Source organism: Cygnus olor, chromosome 1 (genome assembly GCF_009769625.2).
Source record: "Cygnus olor isolate bCygOlo1 chromosome 1, bCygOlo1.pri.v2, whole genome shotgun sequence".
Lineage (NCBI taxonomy): Eukaryota > Metazoa > Chordata > Aves > Anseriformes > Anatidae > Cygnus > Cygnus olor.
The window spans coordinates 78,514,144-78,528,789 of NC_049169.1; the positions used below are offsets into that span (position 1 = coordinate 78,514,144).

Below are 14,646 nucleotides of genomic sequence, written 5' to 3' on the forward strand. Positions count from 1 at the left end.
AATGAGATAGAAACTCAGCTCATCAGTTTGGCGTTTTCTTCTTGGCAATAAGCATGCTGTTACGTTAGGAATTTCTTTATTTGTGGTGAATTAAAGAACAAAACAAAACAAATCACAAAATATCACCAGGGATTGTGAAAGTGGCATTTTGCTGCCCAACTTGTAAAATTTTTGACTAATGCCTAGAGGAGATGTAGAGTGTATATTTTTTCCTTAGGACTTTTCTGCTCATTTTGTCTTTCATCTTGTGTGACCACCTCCTTTCAAGGGCAAACAAACTTGGCTGTCTTCCTGGGCTTGCAGCTGCTTTTGTAAGTTTTCTTTGAAAGAGAGGAGAGCAGCTTGAACACTGAATTTGGATGTTGCTGCTCTGCTGGAGAGGGTGGACTTGGGTGGGGGAGCAGAGAAGTAAACTCTGCAGTTCTGGGGCTGTCAGGAGTCAGTGAGGGGCTGCAGTTCGTGGACAGACAACTCTAGCTCATCTATCAGGTGCAGTCTGGACCAAGGGTGAGTGTGGACAGTAATCAATACCCCATGGCTTGCCAATGAGAAACTGGCTGTGTGCTGATGATGTGGAGGTAAAAGGGAGGAAGGGATTCATTCTGGTAGTCGGGGTACTATGAGGGTACTGGGTCCTTCTGCATTGCCATCATATTTATCTATCTATCTATCTATTTATTTATTTATTTATTTATTTATTTTAGGTTAAGGCATAACAGTTTTATTTGTTGTATGGCTTCAGCTGCGTAATTGTATTCAAGTGGCAAGCCACTTTCTGTTTACTTTCGGTTCCATAGGCAGTAGTATCCGATCACAGCAAAATCGTATTCTCAGTGGTCTTTGAATCTTTCAAGTATCGTATCTGTGCTGAGATACAGCATAGCAGGATAGCTGCCATCAGCCTCTGGAACAGTATGGATGCTAAGAGGCTGGAAGGACAGGAGAGCAGGGGCCTTGCCAGTACTGGAGAGCCAAAGGTTTGGAAGTATTGGGTACTGTATAGGTATGGGCAGGCTAAGCAAAGGTCATTATAAGCGGTAGGAGGTGAATGGGGCTAAGGGCATGGGGAAGGGATCTAAGGGACCTTCATAATAGAGCTGAAATGGGAATCTTGCAGCTGGAGAAGAGGTCCTGACTTCTGATGTCTCAGGGGTTGTGTAGAAAGAGAAAGTCTGGAGTCTGGCTGGCCCTACTGCTGATTGAGAATGACCTTGCCCTGCTCCCTAATGCTCAAGGGGAAAAAATGAGAGCTCTGAGGGAGCAGGGCTGTTGCTGTGACCTTCCTAAGTGTCTCATCTCAAGTGTGCCAGTGTCCTACCCACAAGCTGTACTTCCATGTTCTCAATATTCTCCCCCCGCCACCTTTTTTTTTTTTTTTTTTTTAATTCAGTAAAGGATTGGGAGACAACTTGCTATTTTTCCTTCTACCCTCATAGAAGTCCTTTTTCTATTCCCTTTAGTACTCTTAGTAATAGGATGTGTCAGGTTATATTCAAAACTAGGTGGTATAAGATCTTCCGTCTATATGCGGGGATGTTGCTGAAACTAACCTTTTCATAAGTTATCTTTGTTTTAAGAAGAGGAAAGAGTGAGAGCACTGGATAGAAGCATTCAAGCAATGCAAGACAGATTGCAGCAAGCTCAGGATGTGGAGATCAAACCTCCTGCAAAGCAATGGTTAGGGGAAGAGTTATGTGCAGGGTGGCAGGAGAAGTGTAACATTTCCATAGGAGTGTACCATGTGACTTAATACTATTTACTGCAAACTGGGGAAAGGTAAGTGCGCTAGGAGTGTTCTGTGGCTGCAACAATACCTTTTAATGACTTAAAAAGTAAAAACATTAAAAAGGAGGTGGGAAAAAAGTACATGGGTTTAAAGAGCACATATATTAGAGAGTGACGTAGCAAGTACTACAAAAGGTTAAACAGATGATATATTGGGTGGTAACAAGTGATAGAGACTTATAAAAATATTTATGCTTTACTGTATATCTGTGCATTTGGGCTTTATTGAGACACATTTTGTACTGAAACTTCCTCTGGTATGTGACGCACATGACTTTTTGTTTATCCAGACTTTTAAGTTCAGCTTTGCTTTGAAAAGTTGATCTGGCAAAATAGCATCTTGGTAGACTTACATGGATTTGAATGTCAAGCTTACTCTATTTGCAAAGGAGAAATCCAAGATACTTTGACATTCCAAACTGCTGTTGATAACAAATCTTTTTGCCCAAAAGAAATGTCTGTATCAACAGATTGGCATACCACCGGTGTAATTTTTACTTTATTATATATAATAATATATTATTTATATTTATTTATTTACTTTCTTGCCTGCTTCTAGCTGCAGCACAATGGCTGGGTGTTCATGTAAGAGCAGTGTTTTTTAGGTTTCAGAGTGAACCACAATGGAAAACAATAAGGCAGGTACCCTCTTTATGACTTCATCAGATTGAAACAACAGGTGTTTGTTTCAAGAGAGATTACACAGATTCCAAGGCACAGGGTGGCACACATCAAGCATGTAAAATTAGTTTGCAATTTGTGCCAGCTTACTTAGTGGATAACTTGATTTCAGTTATAGGATATGATTATGCAAACTTCAATTAAAAAAAGGTTTTATAGGATATAGAAAACACAGGAGAAACTGATGTCAAAGTGATTTGTTCTGGTTCTCTAGTTCTAATGGTAATACAACCAACAAACTAAATAATCTTTTTTATTTTATTTTATTTTTTTTTATTGTCAGTGAATATATATTGAATGCAGTTGTCTGGATTTAAAAAAAAAAAAAAAGTCCAGATCACTTTTGATTAGAATTGTACTTCAAATTGTTAGAATGTGATGGATGTGTTCGGATGAGGAGGAAGTTTGCAGTTAGGTTTAGATTTCTTCTCTGAGCAATTTATAACCTTAGCATTAGTCAGATACCCAATCTCCAGTCTCTTTCAGGATATATAAATAAATGTAGTGTAATATCTGAGCAGCAAAATTTATGACTATGATTGATCTCACTGGAGTCTTCTGCTTGCATTTCTAAATAGAGTGTGCAGAGGAGAATTTCTTAAAACATACAGAGTCTTGGTTCTTTCCACAGACATGTTGTAGCAGTAAGTTAAATTCTGCAGACTTTACACCATAAAATCTGTTACTTGATATGATGATTAAATGAAGAAAGTTAAGAGTTGCAGCTCTAGGACAAAACTAGTTCTCTGTGGGAAAGCTGTCCAAAGCTTATCCTCTCCTGTCTCATTATGCTGACCATACTGTACTGCTTTCAAAGCCATAGTTAGTTATTTACGGATTTTCCTTCTTTCCTTTTTCCCCCTTCAAGCTTTCCCAAGAAAAAAAAATAAATAATAATAATTAAAAAAAAAAAGGCTTGGAAGGAGGAATACATTTGCAGGTTGGGTTCTTCTCCCTTGTTGCACTTCAGAGTGAGGGAGGAAACCTCCTTTCCTGTGGGAATGATCTTGCTAGGAAACAAACAAACAAACAAAAAAAAAAAAACACACAAAAAAACAATTGGGAAATTCTGTAAATTCTGTATCATAACTTATGGCTATCTGCAGTATCTATGAGGATTCTAGGGTGCTGTCAACCACACTGTGCAAAATGTGGTGAAGTTAGGGAAATGCGAGAAGATGACAGCTGGGCCCCTGCATCTCATGAAGAACAAGAAAAATGTAGTAAAATTCTTTTGCATCTGCTGGAATGAGAACTGAACACAAGCATATTCTTCTGGGATAGAGTGATTTCTTTCTTAATTTTATGGGGCAAGTTTTGCAGCATACTGATATGTAAAGCCACTGTCTCAGCTATCCTCCCTGTTACTCTTGAGATGGGCAATGGCTAGTTATGTGAGTAGCTTCCTTTCAGACATTAATGCTGATCCAGCTGAAAGCGACCCTGAGGGTCATACTCCAGAGAAAGTTAGCAGGACCCTTGGTAGAGTCATCTGTCTCCAATGCCAATTGTTTAATGGCAAAAATGTGGAAAGAGGTTGTTTTTTTTTTTCTTTTTTTAAATTATGATATTGCTGTATTGCTAAGGTGTGGAAGAAGGAGGTAGAATATTAGGGTGAAGCAGACTTCCTCAGTCATTTAAATCCAAATATTATGGTCTAGGAGCTTTATGCTACATTAGGCTTACTCAGTGTGTTCATGGTTACAGAGCTCGTATTGATGCTGTTGATGCTGTTCTTCATTGGCCTGGATTTGAGCTGGGAAAGCTCTGAAAGAATAATGAGGAAAACACAAACTTCTCTTCCAGAAATAGACTGAGGCACCATGCTAGTTTATTTACTGTTTAAATTATCTGGTTCAAGTAATGATATTTTGATTAAGTCTTTTCCAAACATGCTTACATCTGGTTTGGCTTTGTCATCAGTGTGTAAGCTGCATGTTAGTAGGTGGAGTGCATGCAGAGATTCTTGGGAAAGTCCTAATGTAATTATAGGGGAAAAAATAGTAGTAAAAATTAGTGGTAACATTTGCTTTTTTATTTGGGAAAGGGCTTCCGAAAGGAAAGTGAGTTAACAACAACTAACTATGGACTGAAGAATGTTTTTAGAAAGTCTTTGCTCAATAAGCCTTTCTCAAGAAAGCAAGGATATGAGGGGATAACCTCAGAAAACTAAAGAAGAAGTTAGGAAAGGTATAAATGACCTGTGGCTTCTCCTGGCCTGAGGTTCTGCTAGCCCTGTTACCCGTACTTACACATCCTCCTGCAGTTGTGAGCAGCATGGATGCCTCCTCCTGGAAACCTGCAGTATGTCTGGAGCCAGTTTAACAGAAACAGATGGCAGGGAAGTGCTACATTCAGATGCTGGAAGCACCAATTGCTGGGGAGCAGCCTGATTTATGAGATTGGTTAAGAAGTCAGTGGCTGCCAGGAAGTACATGAGATGGCCACTTGCTCCGACAGCATCTTTCAAGGTAATGCATCCAGAACAGGTCCAAAAAGTGCTGGTCCTTCTTGCTGACTTTCTCTGGAGATGTGGAAATTGTTACAGTGGAGGTTACTTCCTAACTGAATTGTTACTTCTGATCTCTTTGCTACAACTGTGTGGTCATCCTGAAATCTAAAACAGTGCTTGGACAAGTGAAATAGTCTTTCATCCTATGATCCACTTGAACTTCTCTCAGTCTCAGGTGCTACTTCAAATTTGTATTTTCTGTGAAAGAAAGAATATACTGTCCCGATATCTTCATTTTACTCTCTCCTTCTTGTATTGTAACAAAGCAGGGAAAATAGAAATAAAAAATGTCTACCAGTAACCATTTAAAAGGTTTTTTTTTTTTTTTTTTTTTTTTTTTTTTAATCCTCTGCTATGTGGCTAGTTCCATATCCATATGCAACACAAGAAATGGGATCATCCAAGAACAGTGTTTGAAAATGACCCATATTCTGACAGTTAAGTAGCTCAGCTTCTTCAGTGCTGGACTGACAATCACAGACTGATAAAATGTTTACACATTTCCTGGAAGAAGTCAAGACCCACTTTGACCTCTTTTAAAGGAACTGCTTATTGAATAAGGACTGATTCTGTTTGAATACAATGATCTGCTTCTGTAGGCAGTGTAAATAACAGCAAACTTCTGCTGGTTTTAATTATATCAAGTAGCATTTCATTCAAAAATGATTCCAGCTAATTCAATTCACACATGTAATGCTCTGTACTTAAAGAATTCCAATTATTTTAATATGTCCCAGTATTTTAATTCCTTTTGAAAACAGCAACGACAAAAAAACAACCCACCCTGTAGAGAATGCCCCAGTCAAAATTTGGGACTAAAACAATTCAACCAGATTCTACCACCCTAGGTGTCACCAGTTGTTCTACAACAAGTCTCAGGCTCTCTGTGCAGTAATCATGTGTGTTAAGGGTATTGCAAAATAGGCTATTGGAAACAGTTTCACTCTCGCTAGTGCTGAATCAAACAGAATATTTTAATATAGAGGCAAAAATGTTATTAAAGTAGAGGCAGGTTTAAGATCCTTAATTTGAATAATTATATGGATTTTGTGTTTATAAAAGCATTTCTAGGAAATAGTGACTTTATGGCATGATTGTTACTCAGATCAAGCCTATTGTTAGGATTAAAATGGATGTAAATGTGTTCTTTTTGTTCAGATTTTTTAGCATTCAAGGAGAAAATTTTTTGCATAATGAAGAGTAGTTTTAACTATTGTCTTATCACCATTGTCTTCTTCTTTAGCCAGTTTCTGATGTCATGGCTTTCAACTTTTGATGGCATATAATGTGGATCCCTAGCTTGAGAATTACTTTTAGCATTTTGATTTGAAGACTTTTTTAGTTAGATAAACACTTAACTGGACCTAGTTAAGAATATATAATTTTCATAGCTATTGAAGCTGGAAACAAATTTATCTACTTCTCATAAAAACTGATTAGTAGAGAATACAGATCTTGAGGGGCTTTTTTCTTAAATTGAAGCTTAGTTTAACCAGCGGGTTTCAGGTCTGAGTTTGAGTCTGGTTGTTGAAGCATACAGAGACCACAAAAATGATTCAAATATATTTTATTTTTCAGTAGAACTTTTTCTTTTTTCTCCCAAGTGTGGAAAAATAGAGGTAACAGTAAGATGTTTGAAACAGAAGTTGTCATATCCCATAGAAAGATTCTATTTCATGTTACTTCAACCATTATTTTTATATTCTACATACAGCAAGGAGATGTCATACCTTACCAAAGCTTTTTGCTAGCCGCGTTGCAACAGCTATGTAGAGCAGTCCATTTTCTATATGATAATGTAGCTGTACAACAAAATTACTTAACCTTGTTACTCTAAACAAAAGGAGTCTACCATAACTGTCAAGTTATATTTTAAGTGAACTGGTTAACTCAAACCCAGCATAATTCTAGCAAGTGAAGATGTTCTGAAGATATTCAGTAGTGCATTACAGGAAAAGGATTTTATTTATAGTATCAACATGTTGACTTTTCAAAAGTTTTAGAAAATCATTCAGTAAAATCCAGACTTCCTAATAACACTATCCTGTTGAAAGTGAAGGGAAGCTTTGCCAATGCAATGCTTGAGGTCCTCTCCAAGAATCTTATTTATCTGAATAATATGGATATTTCCTTAATGAAAATTGAAACTATCCATTCAAAAGTTACTATTCAATAGAAGAGCATTTTATGTTGCATGAATATCATGCTTTCTTAGTTTTAGCCCAAGCTTTTCAAAGTGAAATCAATTTCTTACCCCAACTCTATTCATCACACAAAAATATATAAATCCTGTCTTTTATGAAGCTGTCATGGTTCTTAAGAAATATTAGCCCCTAGGGTCCATTTCTCTGTTTAATATATTCTTGATGTTCATATCATCTTTTTAAAAAAACTTTTTTTTGCTTGTTTGATGATTTTTTCTTCCCCTGTTCATTTAATGAAATTCAGTATTACGTCCCTATTCTGTTCCTTTTAAAAAGAACTTAATAGAAGCCACTAAAACACAGAGATTTAGTGTTTTTATTTTTAAAGGGAAAATAACCTCATCATGTTGTTTACATTCTTGATTTCCCACTTTTTATGCTTTTTCTTTTTTTACTTCTTCTCTGAAAGATGTAGAATAGCCAGATAAACTGAAAGAACCAAAGTTATGTAAGACATGATTCTCAGCAAATATTTAGCTCCCTAGGTATGCAGATAAATACACATCGGGATTTTAAAATGCCTAGAGGACTTTGTTTTTACTTTTCGTGATTTTGTTATTTAATTAGGCTTCACCCAGCAGTCTTCATGTTCTGAAATGTCTGAAGTTATGCTGTATGGGGTGCTGGTGATTTCATGTTTAATATTTCTCTTCTTTTTCTATTTAAATCCACCTCTTTTTCTGACTCATTCTCTATGTGTATGCTTGTATCCAGGCTTACCATGGCTAGTCTACGTCCAGTTGGTGCTAACTACACAGGAGTAAGTAGGGTAGCGAAGTTGTGTTTTCAAGGGCATACATGGAGAAACAACTTTGTAGGCAGTTCCTCAAGATACTCTAAATGGATAAATATATTAATTTAGTTCAGAATATGAGAATCAATCACTCTGGTGATTTAGAGCTTAAGGATTGTTTTTGTGTGTGTGTGTGTATGTGTGTTTTATTGTACTGAGCTTTTATTTATTTATTTATTTATTTATTTATTTATTTATTTTAAGTTGGATGGTTCATACCAACTGAAGGTGGGATTCATGTCTTCTAACTCTAGTCATCTTACAGTACCCATTTTCAGCTAATTGTCTAGACACTCTCTATTGTCAATGAAGAAACAGAGGCTCTTCAAGAGGGTGATTCATCTCGTCCTAAAATAGGTGTCTAAACTGGGATATACTGAAAGCAGCTTTCTCCACCAAATAGCAGGAGAGCATTGACAAGTGGTTAGACAAAAAGCAGCAAAAGTTAGGTGGTCCTCCTCTGAGCTATTGATACATCTCTTACTGTATCTGTTGCTTCACTGGTCTGGGAAATGAGAAACATTTTTTTTTAATATTTTGCCAAATGGGGCAAACATGCTAAATAGATGTTAGTATTAAATCCTTCAGGTTTGGAAAATCATAGGGCAGAAGGTAATGTAAACAGTTGCCTTGCAACCAAGCATAGATAATCTGTGCTTTGTTTTGTCAGATGGCAGCTCGAAGAACAGAATTTGATGTGTATTGTACATATTGCAGGATGGGATCAGCCTAGAAATCAGCATCCACCTGCAGTAAAAATTCTTCCTGCTTTCTCCTCTGTACAAACAATGTCACAGTGACACTTCACAGCTATCCTGTCATTTTCTTGTTTGTTTTCTGGAAAGTAAATATTCTAGCTGAAAAACAAATTAAACCCACAATAGGTGCATAACATATCTCAAAAACACTTGAACGGAATGCACTTCAAAGTGGCAGAAATATGGGATACGTTTAATGCCATCTGAATAGTTTTCTCAAGAACTTTTAGAATAAATATATATTAGAATTTCACTGAAGATAGAAACTCTTCTCAACAGAGTAATCAGTAGCAGTTTTAAAGCAGAAAAATTGTGCAGTAATTTTTATTTCAATTTATTATTTGTGAAATGAAGGGAATGTACCATTTAACATTGGATTTAACACAAATTTTTATATTTCAAGGCATTATTTACAACAGAAATAAATCAACCAGTGGCAATTATTAAAGTTTCACTTGCTTCTCCAGCACTAGGCTTCTGCTGAATATTTTTCATAATTGGCTAGTCATGTTTTCCAGATGATTATGAACTCTCCTTGAGAAAATGTTGAACAAAACACCCATTGCTATGATGTCACTTCTGTGAAAGTTCACATAACATTTTAAGGGAACAAATGTTTATTAAGCCTGTGGTGATTCTGGACTGAGGCAGGAGAAAATGACACTGTGAAAACTCCATTAATGTCTGTCTATCTCTAAACTAGTTTTCCTGTATGTTGGTAACAATGTAATTGTTACCTGCAAAAAATGCCTGTTTTGTCAGCAGGCAAATTTACTTTGCATCTATGATAGATTTTGATGCCTGAACCACTGGTTGGTTTTGTCTCTTCCCTTATTACTTAAGTTCAAGGAAAGGAATACACAAAGAAAAATGTTTCTGCCAGCTTGTTAAGTGAATTTCTTTTCTTCCTATTTAAAATGTGCTTATGCTCATGATTCTTACATTTTACTGATACGGCCTTAAAGTAAGAATAGTAAACTCTTAAAATCCCGTGCTCAGTGTGTATAGAAATCTGTGCTGCAAGACTACTTCTAGTTTTAGGCACATTATGGTGGAAAGAGACCAGTCAGTTAACTCGTCTGATCATACACAAAATACAGCCATAGTATCTCATCTAGTTGTTCTTTTAGCTGGGCAAAACAAGGCACTGTAGACATTTCCAAACCAGCAGATTCTTCTATGTTATTTAAATTAGGACCTTACTTCTTTTACCATTCTAATTTTTGTTGGTCTTAATTAAGATAATTGCTTTCCTCTTACCAAACTGCGACTATAAAGACATCCACATCATGGTTATCTTTTTCAGCCTTTTAATAACAATAATTAAAAAAAAAAAAACTGTTGCAATTAATTAGTTTTCCATTTATTATTGTGTGTAGTTTTTTTTTTTTTTTCCTTTACAAAGAAATTTGACAAGCAGATTTCTGGAGTTCTTAATGGAGGTGAAACAATAGCCTATGCATGACATTGTACACGCATAGTGAAATGACAGACATAAATTACATATACGCACACAAAGAAAACAAGGCACTGTTAAGACTGTACAAGTAATAAATGACTGAAACATTATCGATACATTAGCAACTGAGCTCTTAATGAAAACTGTATCAGTAGTCACTTTAACACCCTAAAGCTGTGCATTGTTTTGGGGTTCTTTGCTTAAAAGCCCGTCTGTGTCCCTCTTTCCATATGTATTGGACCCCACATTCGTAGGTGAATAAATTGCTCCGATGTTGCTGCTGGAACGAACTAAAAAGTCAGCCAAGCGTTGTGTCACACATGTAGCAGTGTTGCATTTCCGTTTCTCCAGATGGTGACTACTAATGTAAAAGAAAAAAAGCCAAAATGAAGTCAAATGATGAGCAATTAGGTGTGCCACCTCTAAAAGGCATTTGAGCTGTGCTAATGTGGGAGTTCTTTTAATATGTGCACAAATACAGGAACATTACAATCTTCCTACCACCTACTTTGTGCCTGAAAAAAAAATTTTGCACTGTGTGCTATTATCAGTTTTAATGATGGGTTTTATTTAAATGCAAAGACCTTAACAGTCATATGTCACTTTTATTGATATTCAGAAAAGCAGTTTATGACATCTAGAAACCTGTAATGATAGTATAGTTAAGACAGTAAGTGAAAACAGTGACTAAATGTTTAGCTTTAAGCTGAACTTCTAAGTCTATTTAGAGCTCTTGCTGATATCATGAGGATTACTAACATAATGACAACTACTAACATTTGTTTAGTTCTTTTATTCCCACCAAATCATATCCTGCTCTCACTGAACAGTAAGCTTCCAGTCCACACTAAATGGTCTGAGCCAAAAGACTCTCCCAACTGTGTCATGATCATGAGAGGTGGCAGGTGTTCCCAACTGCTTCAATACCACTTAAGATTTAGCTCTGTCTAAATAGAGATTTCTTCAGTAATAATTGTTGGAACACAAGCAGCTTGAATTTGCTGTAAAAGTCTGTAAGAGTGTCAATGGATGAGCCTCTGTCTAAAAAGAACATTTCATGGTCTGAGCCAACAGACCTTTTACAAACTCTGTGTAGGATATAAGCAGCATGAGATTTTTGTTTTAATCACAGTAAAATGTTTATCTTGAAAGAGAAACATTTTACTGTATATCTTGATATCTTGAAAGTCTTTTAAACTTTTTAATTAGACTACTGTGCTTTTCCTTCAGACAGAAATACTTGATTGTATTAAGATGAGATTATTGTAGCTGAGATTGTATTATAAACTGAGATTGCTTATAGAATTATTGTTAATTTTCTTGGGTTTCTTCATGTTGATGTGGCATGTAGTAGACAACACTTTTCAGTAGAAATTCACTGTCAAGAGTTACAATTTCCAATTTCAAACTCAGAGCAATTACTAATATATTTACCTATAGATTGACTAAATCTGTTATCTAAAATTTCATCTAGACTTTTAGAGTTAGTTGTATTATCTAAGAATGCAAAAGGGATAGCAGTTGTGGGAGAAATGTCTGTACTGTACTGGTTCTTGATCAGCAAATAGACAAATAGACAGCAATTTCTAAGCAGTCAATATTTTAAATATGTAACTGTATTTAAAGTAAATGGTTGCATTGCATTTGATATAGATTCTCTAAGGTATTCCCTGTTTTTTTCTATAGATGTAAAAAGAGTTTAATCAAGCCCTTAATATATGAGGTTCAAACTGCAACTGCTTCTCATAGAAATCCTGGAGGAAGAGTTCTCCTTTTCTTTAATGATACAAAATCAGGCCCTGACACTCCAAGTTTAGAACTCCAGTCCTTGCAGGAAGCTATGAGTTTACTAACTGATGTCAAACCTGACTGAATCCATCATGTCTACTAGCTCTCTGATCTGTAGCCTTTATTTGAATATGTGCTTCAATGAGATAGCGCACCCAGTAACAGATTGTAAGCCATGGCCCTAGAAAAGCAGATAGGGCATACCGCACTCATAAAGATGAAGCCTTGTGTATGATTATTACAATTATTATTTTATTTTTAAAAAAACAAGAGCTGTAAAAATGCAGGGACTTAGTCTCTGTTATTATTTTGGAAGGTAACCAATTTGTTATATAATATACATGTATATATTTAAATTCGGTGAGAGAGGAACCAGTAACTAGACAGACACATGTATGTACTGAATCTACCTATAATAGAACTGTTATTGAATCAAGTCACTCAAGAGCCCAAAGAACAGGTAGGGTAGTTCAGTGATGTTTATCATTTAGCAGATTTGCAAATACTTTTTGAAATGCTATTTTATTCGTCAAAAAGTTACCTGAAATTGGCTTTATGGCTCTATGAACATGAATGCATTTCAGACTAGTTAAATTATGTCAAAACCAATTTCTTCTTTTCATTCTTCGCATGATTAAATTGATGTTTAACACTAATGAAATATTGTTTACTTACAGGAAATAGTTACATTTTAAAAAAAATTTATTCTAGCAGAGAACTAATGTTATTATGCAGGATATATTTCTTGCCTCCCCCCCAACTCAGGCTTGGAAATGTGACATTTAAATAAAAAAGCCATCTCAAAATAGACCTTATTTCTCAATGAAAGATAGTATTTGTAGGCTTTTTTTCATTCATGAAAAAGTTATAATTGTGAACTGATAAATTATCTGCAAATTTTGTCTCTGGATTTCATTTTCTATCCTTTGATCTTACAGAATGGCTCTATTTACAAGAAGAAGGTTATTCAAAGCTGTTTGAGAATTGACAACATGCAGGAAGTCTCAAGTAACAAAATATCACTGGCTTAAAGTTTACTTCACAATTGAATCCTAAGTGATATGACAAGAACGAACAAGGGAAATCAATACCTTTTTGTCTTTGCTGCTGGTTGTTCTGGCATTTCCTCACTAAGTCCTGAGAGTGTATTCTGTGACATTATGGGCAATATCCATCCTTGCCTCTTGGAAGTCCCATCAGATAGATCATCAGCCACAGATAATAATCTTTAAACAATAAAATACACTTGAGGATTTGAAAAGCTCTATTTTTGCTCATGTTATTTGGGACATGAAAGTAAAAGCAATTCATGCAACAATCTGAATATTTCCCTTATATAGAAATAAATATGATTATTTGTTACTCACTTCTCAATAGGTGTAGCTTCCAAACAGCTCAGTGTGACAGAAAGTACAATGAAGAAAACCGACAGCTTTAGGTTGCACATCTTTGCTTCCAAACTTTCTGAAAAGAATAATGATTCAAAACTGAAAGCAATCCCAAATACTCTTCGGTGTATCCTATTACCGGTGCCCATTCTGTCCTAAATCAACAGCAGCCAGTCTTTTTCACAGGCTAGAGTAAAAAATGATCCCCACAAGTTTAGTGACATGCAGTTTTAGACAGATAGCTCTCACCAGTAAATGTTCATTTTCCATCTAGTAGTGTCAATCCTTTCCCATATCTTTGGTTTGCGTTTCCTGATGTGTCCTAATCTCAAATTTTGGTCCCAAGTGCAATTTACCTCAAAGTTATTTTAGCCTTTTCCTGAAAAATGCTGTTGATTAATAATGAGAAACATTGTGCTTTCCTGAAAGCACATCTGTTGCATTGCATTTTAAATAAGAAAAAAGACAAATTGTTTACCTTGTAGTGGTCAGGCAGCTAACTGAAGATGCACGCCTATGTTAGCAGGAAGGGTGCATGAAACAATTCCACGCTTGCATCTAGCTCTGGAGTATCCCTTTTCCCCCTTCCTTGCTGACAAGTAATACGGCTCTTATATACCCTTCACACCTTTCTCAGCTCTGACATCAGGCAGCAGAGAGAGACTGTCATTAATTCCCATCCCTATAGATAGAAGGTGCCCCAGAGAGGAGCAGAGGCAGATCGGTCATTATTCCATTAGCACATCAGTAAATATTAACCTAGTATATGCAGGATGCCCTCATGAAGATTCTGTAATACCATACTGCACATCAGAACTGTAGCCTCAGCTTTACAGTTCTGATAAGATGCTGAGGTAATATTCTCTGTGGGTGTTTTCAAGGGCTAAATAAGGTAACAAAAGTTATAAAAAAAGCCGGATTAAATGAAACAACAGATCACCAGTAACTGAAACATAAGAAAACAGACGTATTAGAAAAGCTAGAATAGTTAAAGTTGGAGGGGTTTATTGTAGAAGGATATTATGATCAAAACACGAAAACGTTTGAAGGGCTAAAAGCTGTGTGAGGTATAAGAAAAGAGAGAAAATGATTTAAATTGGCAGATAGGGTGATCATTCAGGGTAACAATGTAGAAATCAATTCATTTTTCAGTAAAATATAAATAAGAATGAGAATTCTGTCATTATTAATGTAAAATCTTTTGTTTTACTAACACTGGTAGATTCTTTATTTCATGCATGCAAATTGTTTCAATTAATATTCTTAAGAAGGTAAAGA

General features: G+C 35.8%; 2 protein-coding genes across 5 annotated transcripts in view; one reads left to right on the forward strand and one right to left on the reverse strand.

Annotated features, from left to right (window-relative positions):
- The first annotated feature begins 371 nt into the window (after window positions 1–371).
- SLCO1A2 (solute carrier organic anion transporter family member 1A2) overlaps window positions 372–14,646 on the forward strand; it is a 54,427-nt gene continuing 40,152 nt past the window's right edge. For all 4 annotated transcript variants that reach the window (XR_005822167.1, XM_040565830.1, XM_040565847.1 and 1 more), the window contains exon 1: window positions 372–507. The gene's annotated coding sequence lies outside the window, so the exon portion shown is untranslated. The remainder of the gene's footprint in view (window positions 508–14,646) is intronic.
- LOC121074152 (islet amyloid polypeptide) lies at window positions 10,340–14,087 on the reverse strand. Its single transcript, XM_040565854.1, has 4 exons — window positions 13,847–14,087; window positions 13,348–13,444; window positions 13,072–13,206; window positions 10,340–10,553 (listed from the first exon to the last, which is right to left on the reverse strand). Exons 2-4 carry the CDS (start codon window positions 13,425–13,427, stop codon window positions 10,361–10,363), a joined length of 408 nt encoding a protein of 135 aa, XP_040421788.1. The 5' UTR covers window positions 13,428–13,444; window positions 13,847–14,087; the 3' UTR covers window positions 10,340–10,360.

Bases quoted from the DNA above. Each gene is read 5' to 3' on its own strand.
- LOC121074152 (XM_040565854.1), bottom strand. From the start codon at position 13,427: ATGTGCAACCTAAAGCTGTCGGTTTTCTTCATTGTACTTTCTGTCACA. The intron at 13,207-13,347 runs GTGAGTAACAAA...TATTGTTTAAAG, and splicing joins GAAGCTACACCTATTGAGAA to ATTATTATCTGTGGCTGATG. The intron at 10,554-13,071 runs GTATTGATTTCC...CTTTTACATTAG, and splicing joins CCAGCAGCAAAGACAAAAAG to TAGTCACCATCTGGAGAAAC.